This window comes from Calidris pugnax, unplaced genomic scaffold (genome assembly GCF_001431845.1).
Source record: "Calidris pugnax isolate Ruff unplaced genomic scaffold, ASM143184v1 scaffold4, whole genome shotgun sequence".
Lineage (NCBI taxonomy): Eukaryota > Metazoa > Chordata > Aves > Charadriiformes > Scolopacidae > Calidris > Calidris pugnax.
This window is the reverse complement of record NW_015090781.1, coordinates 3197783-3217105: the sequence shown is the minus strand read 5'-3', so window position 1 is coordinate 3217105 and position 19323 is coordinate 3197783. Positions and strand designations below refer to the sequence as shown.

The 19323-nt window shown below is 48.1% G+C and overlaps 1 protein-coding gene across 1 annotated transcript; it reads right to left on the bottom strand.

The window, feature by feature from the left end:
• Positions 1–333: 333 nt before the first annotated feature.
• LOC106897127 (SMC5-SMC6 complex localization factor protein 2-like) lies at positions 334–17971 on the bottom strand. Its single transcript, XM_014957553.1, has 6 exons — positions 17957–17971; positions 17164–17246; positions 16086–16202; positions 15643–15810; positions 1710–1782; positions 334–492 (listed from the first exon to the last, which is right to left on the bottom strand). The coding sequence occupies exons 1-6, from the start codon at positions 17969–17971 to the stop codon at positions 334–336; spliced, it is 615 nt and encodes a 204-aa protein (XP_014813039.1).
• Positions 17972–19323: the final 1352 nt, after the last annotated feature.

Sequence of the window (19323 nt, the reverse complement as noted above, 5' to 3'; positions counted from 1 at the left end):
GCTGGACTCTCTCCAGCAGTTCCCTGTCTCTCTTGAACTGGGGAGCCCAGCACTGGACGCAGGATTCCATTTGTGGCCTCCCCAGTGCAGAGCAGAGGGGGAGAATGACCTCCCTCCACCTCCTGGCCACACTCTTCCCAATGCAGCCCAGGATCCCATTGGCCTCTTGGCCACCAGGGCCCACTGCTGGCTCATGGAGGGTTTACTCTCCACCAGGACCCCCAGATCCTCAGCTTGCCCTCATCCAGCAACATGGTTCAGGGCACGTTGAGGCTTTTTCCCCCCTTATAAGTGTTGTGCAGGTGTACATGGACCACAGCTTTGCTCCTGCACTTATGCTTTGCTGCAGGACAGGTTGGGAGGAGGAGGAGGAGGAGGAGGAGGAGGAGGCGTGGAGCCGTGGCTCCTCAAGCCGGGAATCGGTGCAGTGTGACTCCCGGAAATCCAGCTGGGATCCACCCACTGTTTACAGAGGGAAGTGTAGTGAATCATCTGTGTGGGGAAAGAAAACACACCAAACCTGGGCCTTTTTAAGCTTTCCAGGCAACTGAAAGCTGCCCGGAGAAGACTTGACAGGGATCAGCAGCCTGGGGATGGGGCTGGCACTGCATGGAGGGGTCTGTGGCTTGGGACAGGTCACCCATTTCTACCCCAGCCCAGTAAGCACGGGTGGCTAAACCCATCACCACCAGCAGCAGTGCTCTGCTCCCCCCAGGCCAGCCCAGGGGAGCCCCCAAAGTGCCAAAGAGCGAGGAAGAGGAGACGCTTTGAAATAAATGCTTTTTTGTAGACATGGGAGGAGATCGGTCTGGGTACGGGTTTGCTGGAGTAAGGACTGGGCTGCTGCAGCTGCCTGACACAGGGGCACAGAGATGCCTTCAAGATGGCCTGGGGTGCTCCACCTGGCCTCCAGAAGGACAGGTTGTGTAGTTGTGGTTGCCCCATCCCTGGAGGGGTTCAAGGCCAGGCTGGATGGGGCTTGGAGCAACCTGGTCTGGTGGGAGGTGTCCCTGCCCAGGGCAGGGGGTGGGAACCAGATTATCTTTAAGGTCCCTTCCAACTCTGACCATTCTGTGATTCTGTGATTCTATGACACAGGTCTGCTGAGGTCCTCTGATGTCCCTGCCAGCCCTGTGGGCTCTCTCAGGTACCCTCTGGTGTTTGGCAGAGCTCAGGCAGCTAAACTGAGCCCTCAGCACAACGCTCAAGAAGAAGTTACTTCCATCTGCAATAAACAACAGATGAGAAAAGGTTTTTGTATCTGTAAAGAGCTGTGTCACCTTCCAGCTGGAGCAGCCACTCTCCCCACGGATGTGTCTTTAAGCCAAGCTGCTCGGTGCTGAGACCTGTGTGTTTGCCCCCAGGGCTGCAGCAGAAGGAAAAGGTGAGGCTGGATTCATTTAGCACCTGGAGAGGATTTGGGATGGGGTCTGGGCCTCGTTAGGGTGCACCAGTGGGAGATGGGAGGGAAGGGGAGACCACAGTCACCTGTGGTCAGCAAATAAAGGTCATGGCAGCCAAAGCCACCAGCTGATGTGGCCCTGGGAAAAGCTGGGACCTTCCCAGAGGTGTGTTCTGGGGCCTTCAGAAAGTCACCAGGAGCAGAAGGTGGAGGTAAGTGGGGCTAAAAGGGGAGGAGACCCCTAAAAGCCAGCTGGGACCCCAGGCAGGGGTTGTAATGGCTACTGAGTGGGTGGCAAAGGACTGACCTGGCCCAGGGGCTGCAGCCCTGGTGCCACCCTGGCTGCTGACCCAGTCCCTTTGGGGTTCATGAGGTTATACCTGCCAGAGAGGACAGGGGCACCTGGACCACAGGCAGGGCATTGGGGTGCAGCAGCCGTGAACCTGGAACAGAGACCCTGAGGAAGCTGGGGCTTCTTTGCATCCCAAGCTAAAGCTGGTGCCCCAGGCACAGGGGAAATGTTCAGCTCTTGTGGGTAAATTAGAGGAATCAGAAAAAAATTGTGGGCTGTTGGGGATGTTGCCCATCAATACAAACGCAGGTGTATCAGCCCTGCACGTTGAGGAGAGATTTGTGGCTGGATGAAGCTGGAACAGCATCAAGTGCAGAAGAAGAAAGCTCCTGGGCAGACCCTGCATGTGAAAGATGCAGCTGAAAGCCACAGTTAGAATTAAAAAAATGAAAAAAAACCCAAAAAGGTGCCATGGTCTTCAGGGTGCAAATCCACCTGGACACGTTCCTGGGCAACCTGCTCTGGGTGGCCCTGCTTTGGCAGGGAGGTTGGAGTAGATGATCTCCAGAGGTCCCTTCCAACCCCATGTGATTCTGTAATCCAGGGAGCTGCTGCCCATCAGGAGTGGTCTCAGGAGTGCTAGATCCTACTCAAGGCAGAAAGCCGTGGCAGCTCTGCAGGGACGTGGCCAGTGGTGGTAGCAACAGGGTGATGCAGAAACAGGGCTGGGAGCGAGCACTAGATGGCTGCACACTCCTGTTATTCCTGTCAGAGGTGTCCCAGGCTGCACAGCCTGCTCTGGAAACGCTGATCAGCTCCTGCTGGACTCGGTCACACCATCAGGAGACGTTAATAACTCTGCAGAATTAGCAATTACCCACCACGTGGCCAAGGTGGTGATTTTTTTTTTATTTTTTTTTTTCTTCATTTTAATCCCACTTCTCCCAAGCTCTGCTGCTGCCCAGGCAAACTCCAAGGTGAAAAGAAGCAAGGTGCCCGTGGGCTTGATGCTGAGCTTGTGTCTGCTGAGCTTCCCCAGTTCCCTTAGCCCTTGGGAGCTGCTCCAACAGAGTCCTTGCTCCCGGGAAAGCTGCCCCCTTGGCAGAAGCCGTGGGCTCCCTGAGTTATCCCTGTAGGTAGGCAGCAGCTGGGGATGGTGCAGGCATGGCTGGTCCTGCCTCAGGGCTGGGTGGTACACCGCTAACGTGGGTTCCTAGGGAACCTGGCAGCACTGAAAAGGTGGAAAATGAAGGTGTGTTTACTCAAAGTTATCTATCTATAGGGCAATGGAGCTGGGGAGGGGTCTGGAGCATGTGTCTTATGAGGAGAGGCTGAGGGAGCTGGGGGGGTTCAGCCTGGAGAAAAGGAGGCTGAGGGGAGACCTTCTGGCTCTCTCCAACTCCCTGAAAGGAGGGTGTAGCCAGGGGGGGTCGGTCTCTGCTCCCAAGTCACAGGCCATGGGACAAGAGGAAACGACCTCAAGTTGCACCAGGGGAGGTTCAGATTGGAGATTGGGAACAATTTTTCCATGGAAAGGGTTCTTAAGCCTTGGAATGGGCTGCCCAGGGCAGGGGTTGAGGCCCCATCCCTGGAGGGATTTCAAAGCCGGGTTGCCATAGTGCTTAGAGACATGGGTTAGTGATGGTTTTATCAGAATGAGGTTGATGGACTAGATGATCTGAAAGGTCCCTTCCAATCTAGACAATTCTATGATCTCAAGTAACTTTGGAGCAATGTTTGTATGACCACTTATGTTCACTGCTTTGGTTTTTTTACCTGTTTCTGGCCTGCCTTTTCACCTGCAGGGAGTCTCTGCTGCTTTGGGGCAGCTGTGGCCCCCTCCACCCCATCTGCAAGCTCTTAGATGGTTACTTGCTATACCGAGACCACCTGGGAGGTCCCACCTTGGTGCAGCTCTCTTGCATTTTGCTCCCAATAACCTTTCAGTGTGCCCACACTTTTGTAGGTGGTCCTGCCCTGCCATCCTGGCTGTCTTCTATGCAAGATGAAACCTTGGCTGCAGTTTGAGCATCCTGTGGGCAGTCGTCTCCAGATCCTGCATGAAAGCCCACATTAGCAAGCTTGAGGCCAAGCAGCCTCACCCCATCTCCAGGGGAGCCCTGTGGTGCTGTCACTGGCCAGGAGCAGATCATGGAAAACCTGATGTTTTCATTAATGCACCTCAAGATATGTGAGACGTTTGCTTTTAGCTGGGTGAACACCCTTTCTGGATTGTCCTCCTGCTCTGCTGAGAGCAGAGGATGGAAATGCTCCCCTTGTTGCCTGCCCTTGCCCTCAGCAGTGTAGTAAGCACTGAAAACATCTCACAGCCTTCCTTCCTTTAGGCAGGGCTGTTCAAGGTCTCGCTTCTTGTCTGCTTTTGAGTGTCCTGGCCAGGGTACCGTATCATATGGCAGGAACAGCAACAAATTTAACCTGTCTGCCTTCCCCAGTTTGTCTTGCTGTAATGAACTAGCTAATATTGAATTGTAGAATGGTTGGAGTTGGAAGGGACCTTAAAGATCATTGAGTTCCACCCCATCTGCCCTGGGCAGGGACACCTCCCACCAGACCAGGTTGCTCCAAGCCCCATCCAGCCTGGCCTTGAACCCCTCCAGGGATGGGGCAGCCTCTTCCAGGGTCTCACCACCCTCACAGCAAAGAATTTCTTTCTGGTATCTCATCTAAATCTCCCCTCTTCCAATTTAAAACCATTACCCCTCATCGTATGGCTCCACTCCCTGACCAAGAGTCCCTCCCCACCTCTCCTGTAGCCCCTTCAGGTACTGGAAGGCCGTTATAAGGTCTCCCTGGAGCCTTCTCTTCTCCAGGCTGAACACCCCCAGCTCTCTCAGCCTCTTGAAGCAGGGGTCAGGGTTGTAAAACATTTCTGAGACCTGCTGGAGGCACCAAACCCAGGGAGAACAGCATGACCTTTCCTCCCTGACGGCTGTTTTGGGAGTCTGGCTGGCTTCTTTCACATAGCACATGGATAAATCTTCAGGTCCCTTGTGAGGGATGTGGGCTGTCCTCAATTATACAGCAGTGACAGCGTGAACTGATGCACTCTCTACACACTTGTACCCTGGAGGGGGGAGGATGAAGCAAAACCTCTGTCCTCAAAGGTGTCAGCATCGTGGCAGGAAGGCATTTGTCAGCGATGGTCTCTGTATGAGCTCATCAGGCTCTGAGTCCTGCCTCATCCCGCCTTGTAATAACCTTGTTTGCCAGGGAAAGAAAGGGAAATCAAAGGTTTTGTCCCCAGAAGCCTGATATAAATGGAGTGTGGGGGGAAGAACTGCAGGAATAGCTGGGGATGAGGGAATGTCTGTAGATGCTGCTCGGGGCACTGATAGAGTGTAACTGTAAGGGAAGAAAAAGCCAGCACTTGCTTGGGAGATCAGGTAAAAATCAACCTGCCCTTGCTAGGCTCACCATGTCTTTGGGAGGATTTATGGATACATTTGTGAGTTGAATCTTACAGTTTTCACAGCACCAGTGAGGGTTTGTGTTCCTCCAATAAAAGAATATTTTCAGTTTCATTGGACTGTCAGCACGGCCCCATTGATGAGTGCACGAGGAATCCAAAAAATCAGATTTGCTTGGTCTCATATCAGCCTGGATAATCGTATTTATTGCCTCTTTGGAAATGGAAGCTTTTGGTTTCGGTCCAAATAAAGGACTTGTCATCTCTGATCTCTGCTTCAGTAAATGGTACCTGGGAAAGCAGACCAGTCTAGAAACCACTTGAATCTTTACGATTAGCATAATTTTCGTTCTCATGAGAATAAGTTTCGAGTGATGCTATGATTGCAAAGACTCTTCTGAGCTTAGTTGCTTTCTCTGAGCTGCGTTTGACTTGTCTCAATATTCTGATGAGAATAAACCCATATTTTTTGGTTGTTATAGAGCATTCATAAAAGTAGAGTGATGGGGAAAATGTAAGAGGAAAATAACCTGAACCCCACCAACACTCATTTGGTGGTTACTGCAGGTGTCATGGCTTGAGTTGCTCATGCTGGGGGAGTCCAGTGTAGCTCTGTCAGGTGGGAGCAGAGGTTTAAGGCTGGTATTTTGTATTTTTTTTTTTTTTTTTTTTTTTCTTGGTGGGGGAATTTGGTTCTAAGTGATAAGGCATTTTATGTAACTGGGCTTCTTTAGTGAAATTGTTAATTTGGGCTGAAACTGTTATTCTCTTCACCTTTTTTTTTTTTTTTTTTTTTTACTGCTTGGTAGGTGAACTTGGTACTGCTCCTAGCTGAGGGAGCTGGGGGGGTTCAGCCTGGAGAAAAGGAGGCTGAGGGGAGACCTTCTGGCTCTCTCCAACTCCCTGAAAGGAGGGTGTAGCCAGGGGGGGTCGGTCTCTGCTCCCAAGTCACAGGCCATGGGACAAGAGGAAACGGCCTCAAGTTGCACCAGGGGAGGTTCAGATTGGAGACTGGGAACAATTTTTCCACGGAAAGGGTTCTTAAGCCTTGGAATGGGCTGCCCAGGGCAGGGGTTGAGGCCCCATCCCTGGAGGGATTTCAAAGCCGGGTTGCCATAGTGCTTAGAGCCATGGGTTAGTGATGGTTTTATCAGAGTGAGGGTGATGGTTGGACTGGATGATCTGAAAGGTCCCTTCCAACCCAGACAATTCTATGACACTATGAATTGTGATGTGGCTTTATAGAAGTACTTGACCTCTGTTTTCCTGTGATGTGTGACTGTATTTACTTGGCAATGCTGGTGTTGGTGGGCAGAAGGGAAGCTGTGCACACCCCAAAGCTAATCAGCCTGGGAGATGGGCTAATTGATATAATAGTAATGGGAGCAGTGTGAGATGTGACTGTCCTTTCATACAGAAGGCATTTGATTTTGCTAGATAAAAACTCATATTTATTCCTTAAATTTGTGTGCAATATCTGGACTGGATGGGGTTCTAGTAATGTTTGTGATGAGTGTGTTTTGCTAAGACATCTTGAAAGATCACTGTGGTCCAAAAGAGGCTGTTAACAGCAGTAATTAGCAGTGTATAACTGAGGGGTAGCTGCTGAAATAGGGTCCCCAAAGCTACTGCTGGAAGGATTGTTGTGAGGGGCTGTAAGGGAACCAGAAGGCTGGTTAGGAATGCTGAATTCAGAATAAATGCATTTGTGGAAGGCTGTTCAGAGCTTTCCCAAGCTGCCTGTACTTGCTGCCTGTTGGTTACCTCGTCCCACCTGCTCAGCAACCCGGGAACACTGCAGAAAAACTGCTGGTCAGGTTTGGCTTGTAAGAGCTTGTAAGAGCTTCTTGCTGATTTTAGTAAGAAATAAGATGCAAAGTTAATATTTTTCTGCCAAAGGAAGGACACATTCTGGATTGTGTGTGGTGGTGTACGTGGGACCCCAGCAAGTGACAAATGCTTGTGGGGTCCTTTAATCTGTCAAACTCCATAGGAAACCACAGGGAACTGGTGTTGCAGTAGAAGGGATGATGGGGATCTGTTTTGTCTGGGTTGATTATTTGTGTGGAGCAGGAGGGGGTAGAACTTGAATTTGTTTCATGTCGTGGACTGAGAAAAGCAGAAGTGCTGGGACTTGGGTGTGAAACGAGGTGGTGTGTGGCTCTGCTCATGCAGTGGAATGTCCAAGGAGGGACCAAACACCGGCTGTCTGTGGGTGCAGGGTGAAGTAAAGCCTTTATTTGGGATTCCAGAGTCCAGCTCTGCAGACCCCATGGACCAACCTCCCATCTTTCACAGGCCGTGCAATTTCTCATGTTTCTCTTGACATTGGCACACTGATTTATGCTAAACTGAAGTATGTATTTATCCCCAAAGGACAGATCAGAAGACACCAGGAAATGAGAGAACCAACATTTCCCCTGACAACTTGTTCTACGAGTTAACTACTGGCACTTTTCCTGTTTCTTACTTCTCATTTCAGTCTGTCTGGTTTCTGATCCCAAACATTGGTTCCTGTTACAGATATTGGGAGTAAATCAAAATGCCCTCTAAAATAGTACCCGCTTTCTTTTCAGCATGCGGAGTATGGTAATTAAATCTCTTCAATTTGACTTGGTTTTGCAGAGGGCTGGTGTATAGTGCTATTGCTGCTGGGGAAAAAGCAAGTCTGTCCCTTCTTTTCTTTCCCTGTCCCTTCTTTCCCTGTCCCTTCTTTCCCTGTCCCTTCTTTCCCTGTCCCTTCTTTCCCTGTCCCTTCTTTCCCTGTCCCTTCTTTCCCTGTCCCTTCTTTCCCTGTCCCTTCTTTCCCTGTCCCTTCTTTCCCTGTCCCTTCTTTCCCTGTCCCTTCTTTCCCTGTCCCTTCTTTCCCTGTCCCTTCTTTCCCTGTCCCTTCTTTCCCTGTCCCTTCTTTCCCTGTCCCTTCTTTCCCTGTCCCTTCTTTCCCTGTCCCTTCTTTCCCTGTCCCTTCTTTCCCTGTCCCTTCTTTCCCTGTCCCTTCTTTCCCTGTCCCGTGCAGCAGGACGAGGAACCGGTTCTGTTGAAATATATTTTGTTGTCTATTTTGTTGTCTATTTACTTTCTCGTTGCCTCTGGGTTATTTCCAGTTTGCAGCCCTCTTGTCCCAGGGCTGTTCGGGGGTCTGGTGGTACAGAGCTGAGCCCAGCGTGGTGGGGAGGAGGTCAGAGGTGTTCCAGGTGGGATGGTGTTGCAGCAGAGCATCCTTTTGGGGATCAAACTGCCACCTTTGGCTGAGGGATGCTTTCCCACTCCTCACATTTAAGAGAAAAGCAAAAGGCTGCTGGGTTTACCCAGCACCTGACACAAGCAGCCCTGTCTGCAGTGCTACATAAGAAATGGGGATGTTGGAGATAAGAACAACACAGATTCCTGAAGTTGGTAAAACAGAAGACCCTTTATTGTAGCAAATACCTGACACATGTTGCTTTCTCTTCGGCGTCCCTCTTTTTCTTCTTACAACCCATCTTTGTTCCTCATATCTTCTCCGTCAAGGACTTTCAAGGTGTATCCAGAAGCTGTCCTCCTCCAGCTGAGCAAACCCTACACAGTGACAAAACAGTTATTGATAATACCGAAGCAGTCATGGTTCCTCAGCTGTGTGAGAGTGAAAAATGCCACCTTTGCCTGATGAGGAAATGGTTTTGCTTCCTCGCCTTTGAAGTGTGCTCGCTGAGGGCAGAAAGGTGTGCAAGGAGCAAGCACACATGGCAGATGTACACCCTGTTACTCTTGAAGGGCTTAGCTGGTAGGGAGAGGGAATGTGCACCAACTGTTTGAGATAAATATTCCTGCCAGGATCAACCCAACTGAGGGAAAGGTGAATGAACTTATGGAAACTTGGTTAAATTCAAGTGCACATCAGCAGGTCCCACAGGAACGTGTCCAGGTGGGGTTTGAATGTCTCCAGAGAAGGAGACTCCACCACCTCTCTGGGCAGCCTCTGCCAGGGCTCTGCCACCCTCACAACAAAGAAGTTCCTCCTCATGTTGAGATGGAACTTCTTCTGTTCAAGTTGTGCCCATTTCCTCTTGTCCTGTCCCTGGGCACCACTGAAAAAAGACTGGCCCCCTCCTCCTGACACCCACCCTTGAAGTATTTATAGGTGTTGATCAGATCTCCCCTCAGCCTTCTCTTCTCCAGACTAAAAAGGCCCAAGTCCCTCAGCCTTTCCTCGTAAGAGAGACGCTCCAGGCCCCTCATCATCTTTGTAGCCCTATTGCTGTAAAAACACCTGATCTTTCTTAGGTAGAAATTGTTCTAGCCATCCCTGCATGCTGCCCTGTTTCATGGGTTTCTAGCAGTGATTTGGCTTTAGATCAAAAAAAAAAAAAGCTTCTGACTCATCTCAGCTATCTGTGATATGGGCAGTGTGGGGGAGCTTGCCGGAGTGCTAGACTAGGGGGTGTAGAAAAACACACAAGATTCCAGGAAGATGAGATGTAAGTGGCACTTGCAGTCCCATGCCTGTAAAAAGAAATTAAAAAAAATCATGTAACAAGATTTCCTGTCAATCTTTATGAAAGGGGAAGTTTAGTTTAAAGAAACCTTATTTCACTCACTCATTGTCACACATTTCACTCATGTTTTCACATCCACATACTCATGGGCTCCAAGACACCTGTGGAATCTCACAAGGATCACTTTGTAACACCAAGGACGAGATGTTGGCTGTCGAATTCTTGCTTCATCTTTTGGGTTCTTCTTGATCATGCTAGATCTAGTTTTTGAGTGGGTTTGAATGAATTTTTGGAAGGTCTTTTACTCCCTTGAAAAGCCAGAAAGTTCTTGCAGTAGCATTCCCCTCCCCTCAAGGGTCTTGCTTCTTCCTCTATAAGTCTTAGACGAGGTGGCTGCCCATTGTCTTCGTCTCATTGTCAGTATCCGTACGGCCAGTTTGCCTTCCTGTTAGGACAGCAGAAAGCAATGGCACGTACAAGGTGACAGAACTTTGCCACCACCATCCTGTTATTGGTGCACAGGTCTCCTGGTGAGTTCTTTCTGCTGTGGCCTTATTGCAGCACAGGCTTCATGATGTAAGGAGGGTGTAGAGAGGTGGAGGTTGGCCTCTTCTCCCGAGGGAATAATGCCAGGAGCAGAGGAAATGGTCTGAAGTTGGGGCAGGGGAGGTTTAGATGAGATATTGGGAAGAATGACTTTCCTGAGAGGGTGGTCAGGCCCTGGAACAGCCTGCCCAGGGAGGTGGTGGAGTCACCATCCCTGGAGGGATTTAAAAAACGTGTAAACATGGCACTTCAGGGCATGCTCTCGTGCCTGAGATTGTTGGTTTGTGTCTGTTTGTGGTTTGTTTGTGTGGTGTGGTGGTGTTTGTTTGTTTGGGTTTTTTTTGTGTGGTTGGACTCGATGATCTCAAAGGTCCCTTCCAACCATGAGGATTCTGTGATGTAAACAGCTCCTCTGTCAATCTTTGATTGCTGTTGATCATGTCCCTTGTTGCTCACACAGATAGCAACAGCCCAGGTGGTTAACTTGCTGGCCTAACTTCTTTTTCTACTAACATCTAATTCTTTTTCTGCTTTTTTTCAAAGCCTGGGTCTCTCACTGAGCTGTGGGGATGACATTTCAGTGAGGAAAAAGCCTAGTCGAGTGACAACTGTGTGGTCCCAGGCTTCCTGGGGACATGGCTGGTCCTGCAGACTTAGCTGGTTACTAAAGAAAAAGCCCTTTTAAAAAAAAAAAAAAAGGAGTTGCTAGTACTTGCCACTCTTGATATATCAATGTCCTGTTTGTTCACTCACAGACGTGGGACTTCGATAAAAATAGTAGGAAGGCAGTGTAAGGCATATCTTGGTTTTGAAAGATAATAGTATTCACTTATTTTGACTATGCATTAAATGTCCTGTCTCTGCTTCCTGCTGATGGAGGCTGGAATTCTTCTTTTCCTGTCTCAGCAAGCATTTCCCAATTGATTATTTTTTTCAGGCTGAGCAGCCTCTGACTTCATTAGATCTCTGATTGCAAAAGAAAGATTACAATTGAGGCTGATGCAGGGGTGCCCTCAATATTTCCAAAAGATTTTAAGAGTTTTGTCACAGCATAACATGTAACTAGAAGTGGAGGAGAAGAGATGTCTGGCAGCTTTGATTAGCTGGCTGAATTTACCAACAAAAAATTTCTATTCCGTGTTTTTGCTGAAAGCAATACATTTATGTTGTGGAGAGAAAGCCAGAGAAACATCGATAAACTGCCGAAGGAAACCCCTTTTCATTGACTACTAACAGTAGATTGCCCCCAATGGCTATTTCTTTTTTGACCATTGTATCAAGAGTGATTAATATATGAAGAAACAATCAGGGATGAACAGGATATTTACCAAGAACACGCCACTGCTCTTCTCAAAGAGGCAGCCTCCATAGAAGGGGAACTGCAAGGATGGGAACTGGCTCTGGTAAATGTTAATGTGCTGAAGAAGCCACAGGTGACAACCATTTCCATGTCCCATTTGCTTAAGCTACTTCTAGTGCTTATGACAAAGGAATTTGTGGTTATAGGGCTCTTGCTTATGATGTTCAAGTATGGAAAGTCCTGGCACTCATAAACTGAAAGGCTTGAATAATTAAAATGTAGGTGTCATGGTTTAAGCCCAGCTGGCAACAAAGGACCATGTGAGGACGTTGCCCACTCCTGCCATGGCAGGATGAGGGGGAGAATCTGAAGACCATGAAGTTCAAGGGAGGTCATCCTGCCCCTCTGCCCTGCCCTGGGGAGGCCCCATCTGGAGCACTGGGTCCAGTTCGGGGCTCCCCACTTCCAGAAGGACAGGGAACTGCTGGAGAGGGGACAGCAGAGGCTACAGGGATGATGAGGGGCCTGGAGCATCTCTCTGATGAGGAAAGGCTGAGGGACTTGGGTCTCTTTAGTCTGGAGAAGAGAAGGCTGAGGGGGGATCTGATCAACACCTATACTTCAAGGGTGGATGTCAGGAGGATGGGGCCAGTCTTTTTTCAGTGGTGCCCAGGGACAGGACAAGAGGGAATAGGTACAAACTGGAACATAAGAAGTTCCACCTAAACATGAGGAGGAACTTTGTTCTTGTGAGGGTGGCAGAGCCCTGGCAGAGGCTGCCCAGAGAGGTGGTGGAGTCTCCTTCTCTGGAGACATTCAGACCCCCCCTGGACACGTTCCTGTGCAACCTGCTCTGGGTGGCCCTGCTTTGGCAGGGGGTTGGAGGAGATGATCTCCAGAGGTCCCTTCCAACCCCATAGCATTCTGGGATTCTGTGATGAGTGCTACATAAAATGATATATAAATGGATGCTGACACAGGGCTGGTCTGTCCTTCCTGTCCTGCCCTGTCTCTGCTGTCGTTGTGTAGGTAAACCAAAGCAAAGCTGTGAAGGGTGGGAAACCTCATTATTATAGCTGTCTAGCTGAAATAAGGGGAAGATTGAAAGAATGACTAATAAGCAGCTAGGTAAGACTAATATGCAGGTATCTGCAGCCCTCCAACTTAACAGTATTTGTCAGAGGTGGTAGGATGTGATCGTGTCATATATGACAGTGTCTGAATATAGCGCTGGGATACACAGCATGAACTAAGTAGATAGATCCTCTATCGGGGGAAAAGGCAATTTACAACACTTACACTCCAAGGGGGAAAGACTCATGAAGATACCTGATTTTGCCCTTACCTGTCATGCTGCAGTGGTTCCTTAAAGAAATCTTCCTTTTGCAGTCTCACTGCTTGGTTCTTTGCTTCTGTTCTTGTACTTAATGTTCCAGGAGAGTTTCATGGTCCTCTACCCCTTCAGAAAGCTACCTTATCTTTTCACACTGATTCCCTTGAAATAGCACGAGGTCAATGATTTTTGAATGGCTTACCCTTCGCTGCTCATTTGGGTGAGGCATGTTAAAGCAAGGTGGAAACGAACAGTCAAATTAATGAGACAGGAGGTCCCTAAAACTTCAAAGAATGTGGTTGGGGTAAGTGATTCATATGGAGCTTTGGAACAGTCCTGTTATAAAATGAATGCAAGTCCATGGCTTAAGATGGCCATCCATGTGCAATGCCCTCCGTGTCATACATTGTGTGACATAGAATCACAGAATTGTCTGGGTTGGAAGGGACCTTTCAGATCATCCAGTCCAACCATCAACCTAACTCTGATACAAACCATCACTAACCCATGGCTCTAAGCACTATGGCAACCCGGCTTTGAAATCCCTCCAGGGATGGGGCCTCAACCCCTTCCCTGGGCAGCCCATTCCAAGGCTTAAAAACCCTTTTCATGGAAAAATTGTTCCTCATCTCCAATCTGAACCTCCCCTGGTGCAACTTGAGGCCGTTTCCTCTTGTCCCATGGCCTGTGACTTGGGAGCAGAGACCGACCCCCCCCTGGCTACACCCTCCTTTCAGGGAGTTGGAGAGAGCCAGAAGGTCTCCCCTCAGTCTCCTCCAGGCTGAGCAACCCCAGCTCAAAATCAAAGCATTTCAGACTGGAGAGCAAATCAGAATCCAGAAAGAAAATATTTTTTTTATTTAAAAGTTTGTTAAGCTAATGCAACAGATTCACAAACTTGTTCTGATTCTTCCTGCTACAACTGGCTTCCAGGAAGAATATTACACCTGCTCAGAGTAAAACTGTGTGAATAGTAGAGTCTTACCTGGAAAAGCCACTTGAGAATTGGTATGGGACACAAGATGCAACTGTAAGCAGAACTTAGAAAACCATTAGTAGCTAAGGAGAGCTGCTGGGTTACACCAGAACTGTAGGACAAAGGCGGGTGGGGGGGAAGAGGAGAAGAAAAACATCAATTAGTGATTGAATCAGCACTTTCACAATAGTGTAAGAACTTCCCCACCCCTCAGACCATCATCAACAGCAAACAGAGATCTGAACATCCAAAACAGATGTTACACCTATGCTCCTACCTATATAAAATACTATCGTAATTACACTTTATTTGTGATTTAGAACAAGTATCTTTTTCTCCAGAACATCATACTCTATGATTTGGAAACATCTGTATTAGTAGAGAATAACAGCTTCAAACAAACATTGATTTACACAGCTGTACAATAAACCATGATGCCTGTCTACCCAGCTGGGCTGCTCTGCTCAGTGAGACCAGTGAATAAGACTTTTTACTGTCCAATGGCTTTTACCAACACTTTTAGAAGAAAAGAGAAAAAACAAACACCTTTGAAATGTTGACAATAATCTTTTAAATAAATATTTTGGCAAACCAATTAAGGTCAAACAGTGCATCTTACTGTGCAAGTTTGTGAGGTACAAAAGGTAGCTTTTGGAAGAACAGAAAATATGTCATTTTTATTACTGAATTATTTTAGCTTGAGTCTTCTTTAGAAAATCAGGTACGTCAAAAGCAGCTGAATTGATGATTCCCAGTTCCCCACATACCCTTCTTTAGTCTCCTCTATTCTCAGTAGCTGCTACAACAGGTAGCTCTGTCCAGAGATCCGTGTCCTGACTTCTCCACGTGCCCTCTACCTGTCTGACTGAGCCAGTGGTGAGGAAGACATCCACGTGCCAACTGGACAGCCAGTACATGCCAGCTGTGCCAACTGGGAAGCATGCATAAGCAATTAAATCCTAATTGCCTTCTGGAAGGGATGATCTATTTAATTTTCATTCCTCTAGTCACTGATTGACAAGATACTTTTGAAGCTTCTTTGTGATCTTCAAAACATGAATAGAGAGCCCTGAAGCCAAAGGAGTATATCACAAACATCTCTCCCTCAAGACATGAGGAGAAGCCACCCTCCTCCTCCTCACACCCACGTACACAAAATCCCTTAAGATTAAATGAATTATCTCAGGTTCACTCATGCAAGTTTGGAATAAAACACCAACTGAAATAATGAGGATTTTTCAGGATTTGCACCTGTGGCATTAGGCACGAATTTGTCCAGCTCCTTGTAGCCCGACAGGCTCATAAATAGAGAACACCAATCCTGAGAACAGTTGTTTATATACATACAGCTGCTCTGCTGGCCCAGTGACTGAATCTAACAGATGTCAGCAATCTGGACTGTCTGCAATCCTCCTCAGGTGGAGCCTGAGCCCCAGCCCATTCCGGATGGAAACACCTAAGAGACTGCCAGCAGGACAGGAGGTGACACTGGCAGGTCACAAATCAGGTCACCTCAAAGGTCCTCTTTCTGTCTCGGGATAGCTAAGCTTTTGCTCGTTATAACATTTCACTTCTGCATTTGTCTGCCCCAAACTGGCCAGATTACCAACAGTAGCCCAACACAGTACAGAGATATGGAAGAGGCCAGATCCCTTATGCCTCATTTAGGATGTTTTTCAGGAATGCCAAAGGAGGAAAGAAAGAAGCTTCAAGCAACATTTCACTATTGTGTAAAGTTAACCTGAAAGGAGAGTGCCAGGGAAAGGGAGTCAGCCTTGCCTGCTTAGTAAGACACAGCTCATTTGCATGCAAAGACATTATTTCATCTTACAAACTGCTAACACTGAAGAAGGTTTTACAAGTGCACACAGAGTGAAGAAGATATTCTTACCTAAGAAGGAGCTTTTCTATAGGATTCTGAGGGATGAAATGAAAATTCCTCAAGTCAAGGTTATGTTGACTGAAGATTTTCCCAGAGGTCGATAAATCAAATATATCTTCTCCAGGGTGGTAGTCAGGTATAGCATCAGCTATTACTGAAAACTTCTTTATAAATGCCCTGTAAAATGCAAAAGTGCTTTTAGGAATTTAAACATGGAGAGGGCCATTGTCTGGGCGAGACAGTTATTTCCAGATGAACACTTCAGCCTTATGTGAAAGCTAGATTGTTAAAATACAGCAGTGTCCAAGAAAAAATCCACCCAAACCCAAAAGATGATAAAAATGGTTCACATTAAATCTATTAACAACAAATGCTAAAAAGACAGATTACAAAAAAAAAAAAAGCTAGACAAGCAAAGCACTAGATTTAATTGGTTTTGGAGTTGGAAGGACCTGTGCTCTTCTGAGAGGTCTTCATCTCCATGGGCATTCTCCTCATCATGTCCATCTAAAGAATCGGTTTCCCTTCTTTGGATGTCTTCCTGTAGCTGCTTTTCTAGTTCATCTACCCTGAAACAACAGCAGCAGCAGAACATCTGATCACCATTTACTGTTTACAAGAGAAGAAAACAAAACTTAAGCTGTGAAAGTGAAGCGAGGAGTCAGTAGCCAATTATGCACCACAAAAGCATGTGAGACATCACATCTGGGCAGAAAGCAAGCACCTGCCTGTTCCGAGACAGAAAGGGGATGTTTCCCAAAGCCTAAGGAATTCCCACCAGCACATCCCATCGGTAGTTTATCAGGGACAAATACACTCCACCAACTTCTGGGAGGATTTTTTGCAATCGCACAAAACTTTCAATCTCCTGGATGTTTGTTGTGTGGGTTTGTTTAGTTTTAAACATCATCCTAGTATTTTATTTATGAAATAGTATTAGTTCTAGGAGCATTCACTACTCCACAGTCAGTCAGCCCAGAGTTATAGGGTCAGATTCTTTACTAAAAGCAGTTAATCACACACACAGACCCATCACCACCACTTACCCACAGACCACATCACACTTTCTCCCCCAAAGACCTTTTGGGAGAACACTCATTAGTTGTGTTCACTCAGCTGTGTAACGACTCGGACACCAACAGCCCCCACAACTTTGGAAACCAAAACTCAGCTACAAATGCCTTTGGAGCAACCAGGACAGTCGGGCTACACAAATACTTCTCCTTCACGCCCCAGCAGCAGCTGCCAGCTGGCTCAGTGACCGACAACGAGGGCACCAGTAAATTTAGTCCCGTTCTTAAGGGCTGGGCAGACCCATCACAAATCACTCATTATTGCTTGGAAGGAGCCCCTCGTTCAGCTTTTACAGAGGAGCTGCACTTGTGGATCCATCAGATGTCAGGCTGGTGGCATCAGCTGGCAAAGCTTAGCTTGTTCCTACCCAAACTCCATCAGCTTCAGGGAGACAAGGTGAATCTAAGCTTCGACAACTCCATCCCCAAATTTGCAAAGCAGCTTTAAGAAACAAACCTTTTAGATTCTGCTTTCTCCTTCAGGAGATTTTCTAAGCTGTTCACATACGACACCTGGCTAACAACAGGAGGCTTAGAAAGCTGTAAATGAAACAGGAAGAAATTGGAAAAATACCACAAGCTATCAATTCATTCAATTAGACAATAAACATAATAAAATAGAAACCTCTCCCCGTTTTAATGATGTTTTACCTGCAGATAAGAACTCAAAGAAGACCCTGAATAACAGGGTGATTGATTAACAGTTTAGGTTTCTCAGCCCAAGCCAAAAGGGCTTGGATATATCTGGGAGGCCTGAAACCGGTGCTCTCATCAATTCTTCCTTCAACTGTTCAAAATCTTTCTTCGCCTCCTCTGTCCAAATTAGTTTTGAGGGATTCTCTTTCAATAGTTGATACAACGGTTTTACCAAAAGTCTGTAATTATATATCCACAATCTGCACCAACCTGTCATTCCCAGGAAAGTCCTGAGCTCCTTTACCTTTCCTGGTGTGGGTTCTACCCGGTCTGTCCCGAGCTCCCTCTGTCCTCCAGAGATCCTGAATCCGAGGTAGGTGACTTGTTGTTTGTTGTGTTAAGAGGCAAAATAGTTTTGGCAGAAAATAACCCCCCCTTGTGTTCTAGCACTCCCCACCGAGGTGGGAGGCTGGGTTTAAATTCCGAGTGATCACAGAATCACAGAATCTTCTAGGTTGGAAGGGACCTTAAAGATCATCTTGTCCAACAGTCAACCTGACGGACAAAAATAGACACCCACAGCACAAACAAGTAGCATCATCACTAACCCATACCGCCCAGCACGACATCAACCCGGCTTTTGAACACCTCCAGGGATGGGGCCTCAACCCCTTCCCTGGGCAGCCCAGTCCAATGGCTGATAACCCTTTCGGTGAAAAAATTTTTCCTAATATCCAGCCTGAACCTCCCCTGGTGCAACTTGAGGCCATTTCCTCTTGTCCTGTCGCCTGTGACTTGAGAAAAGAGACCAAGCCCCATCTCTCTACACCCTCCTTTCAGGGAGTTGGAGAGAGCCAGAAGGTCTCCCCTCAGCCTCCTCTTCTCCAGGCTGAATAAACCCAGCTCCCTCAGCCTCTCCTCATCAGACTTATTCTCCAGACCCCTCACCATCTTTGTCGCCCTTCTCTGGACCCGATGCCCAATTCACCACTATCAGCCCAGTCACCTTTAATATATTAAGCTGTCACGATAGGGCAACAGAGAGGATGGAGGGGTTGGAGCATCTCCCTGATGAGGAAAGGCTGAGAGAGCTGGAGCTCTTGAGCCTGGAGAAGAGAAGGCTGAGGGGAGACCTTCTTCATGCTGACAAGTCTCTAAAGGGGGGGTTGAAGGAGGATGGAGCCGGACTCTTCCCAGTGGTTCCCAGGGACAGGACGAGGGGCAACGGGCACAAGCTGGACCATGGGAAGTTCCACTGCAATGGGAGGAAGAACTTGTTTGGGGTGAGGGTGGCAGAGCCCTGGCAGAGGCTGCCCAGGGAGGGTGTGGAGTCCCCTTCTCTGGAGATCTTCAAGCCCCGCCTGGATGCTCCTGAGTGATGTGCTCTGGGCAGCCCTGCTTTGGCCGGGGGGTTGGACTGGAGGGTCTCTAGAGGTCCCTTCCAACTTCCAGGTCCGTGATTCTGGATACACTAATAGTGAACTGCACCTTCAGTCTAGTGCAGTCGTGCTTCAGTGCTCGTGAACTAGCACGGCCACTCTCCAGTGTTTAGTCACATTCAGTGAGTGACCAACACGGCTGGGCACTTCAGTAGAGCAGTTCATTTAAACAACAGTTAGAAAGGTGATAATTACACTGCCTGCAAAGCACGTGCGATAAAAATATTGTTAATGGTACAAAGAGCACCACACCCTGGCTATGAATCTAGAGAGGTAACCCTCCGGAGAGATAGAATCTAAGTTTCCTGAGGGAGCACTCGATACAGTCCAAGTCTTACCCAAAGCCATCCCTATGGGGGGAAGAAAGGCTCAGCCTATCCCTATGGGGGGGGGGGGGGAAGATGGGCCCGCCTTGCCGTGGGGGGGGGGGGGGGAACAAAGACTGACACCCCCCGGCGGGTGCTGGGGGGGGGACACAAAGGGTGACACCCCCCCACGGGAGGGGGGGAGCCACGCTATCGCTATCGGGTCCAGCTACCCCG

Coding starts and splice junctions, on each gene's coding strand:
- LOC106897127 (XM_014957553.1), bottom strand. Junction 16,203..17,163: donor GAGAAAGCAGAATCTAAAAG/GTTTGTTTCTTA, acceptor CTGTTGTTTCAG/GGTAGATGAACTAGAAAAGC. Junction 15,811..16,085: donor GACCTCTCAGAAGAGCACAG/GTCCTTCCAACT, acceptor TGCATTTTACAG/GGCATTTATAAAGAAGTTTT.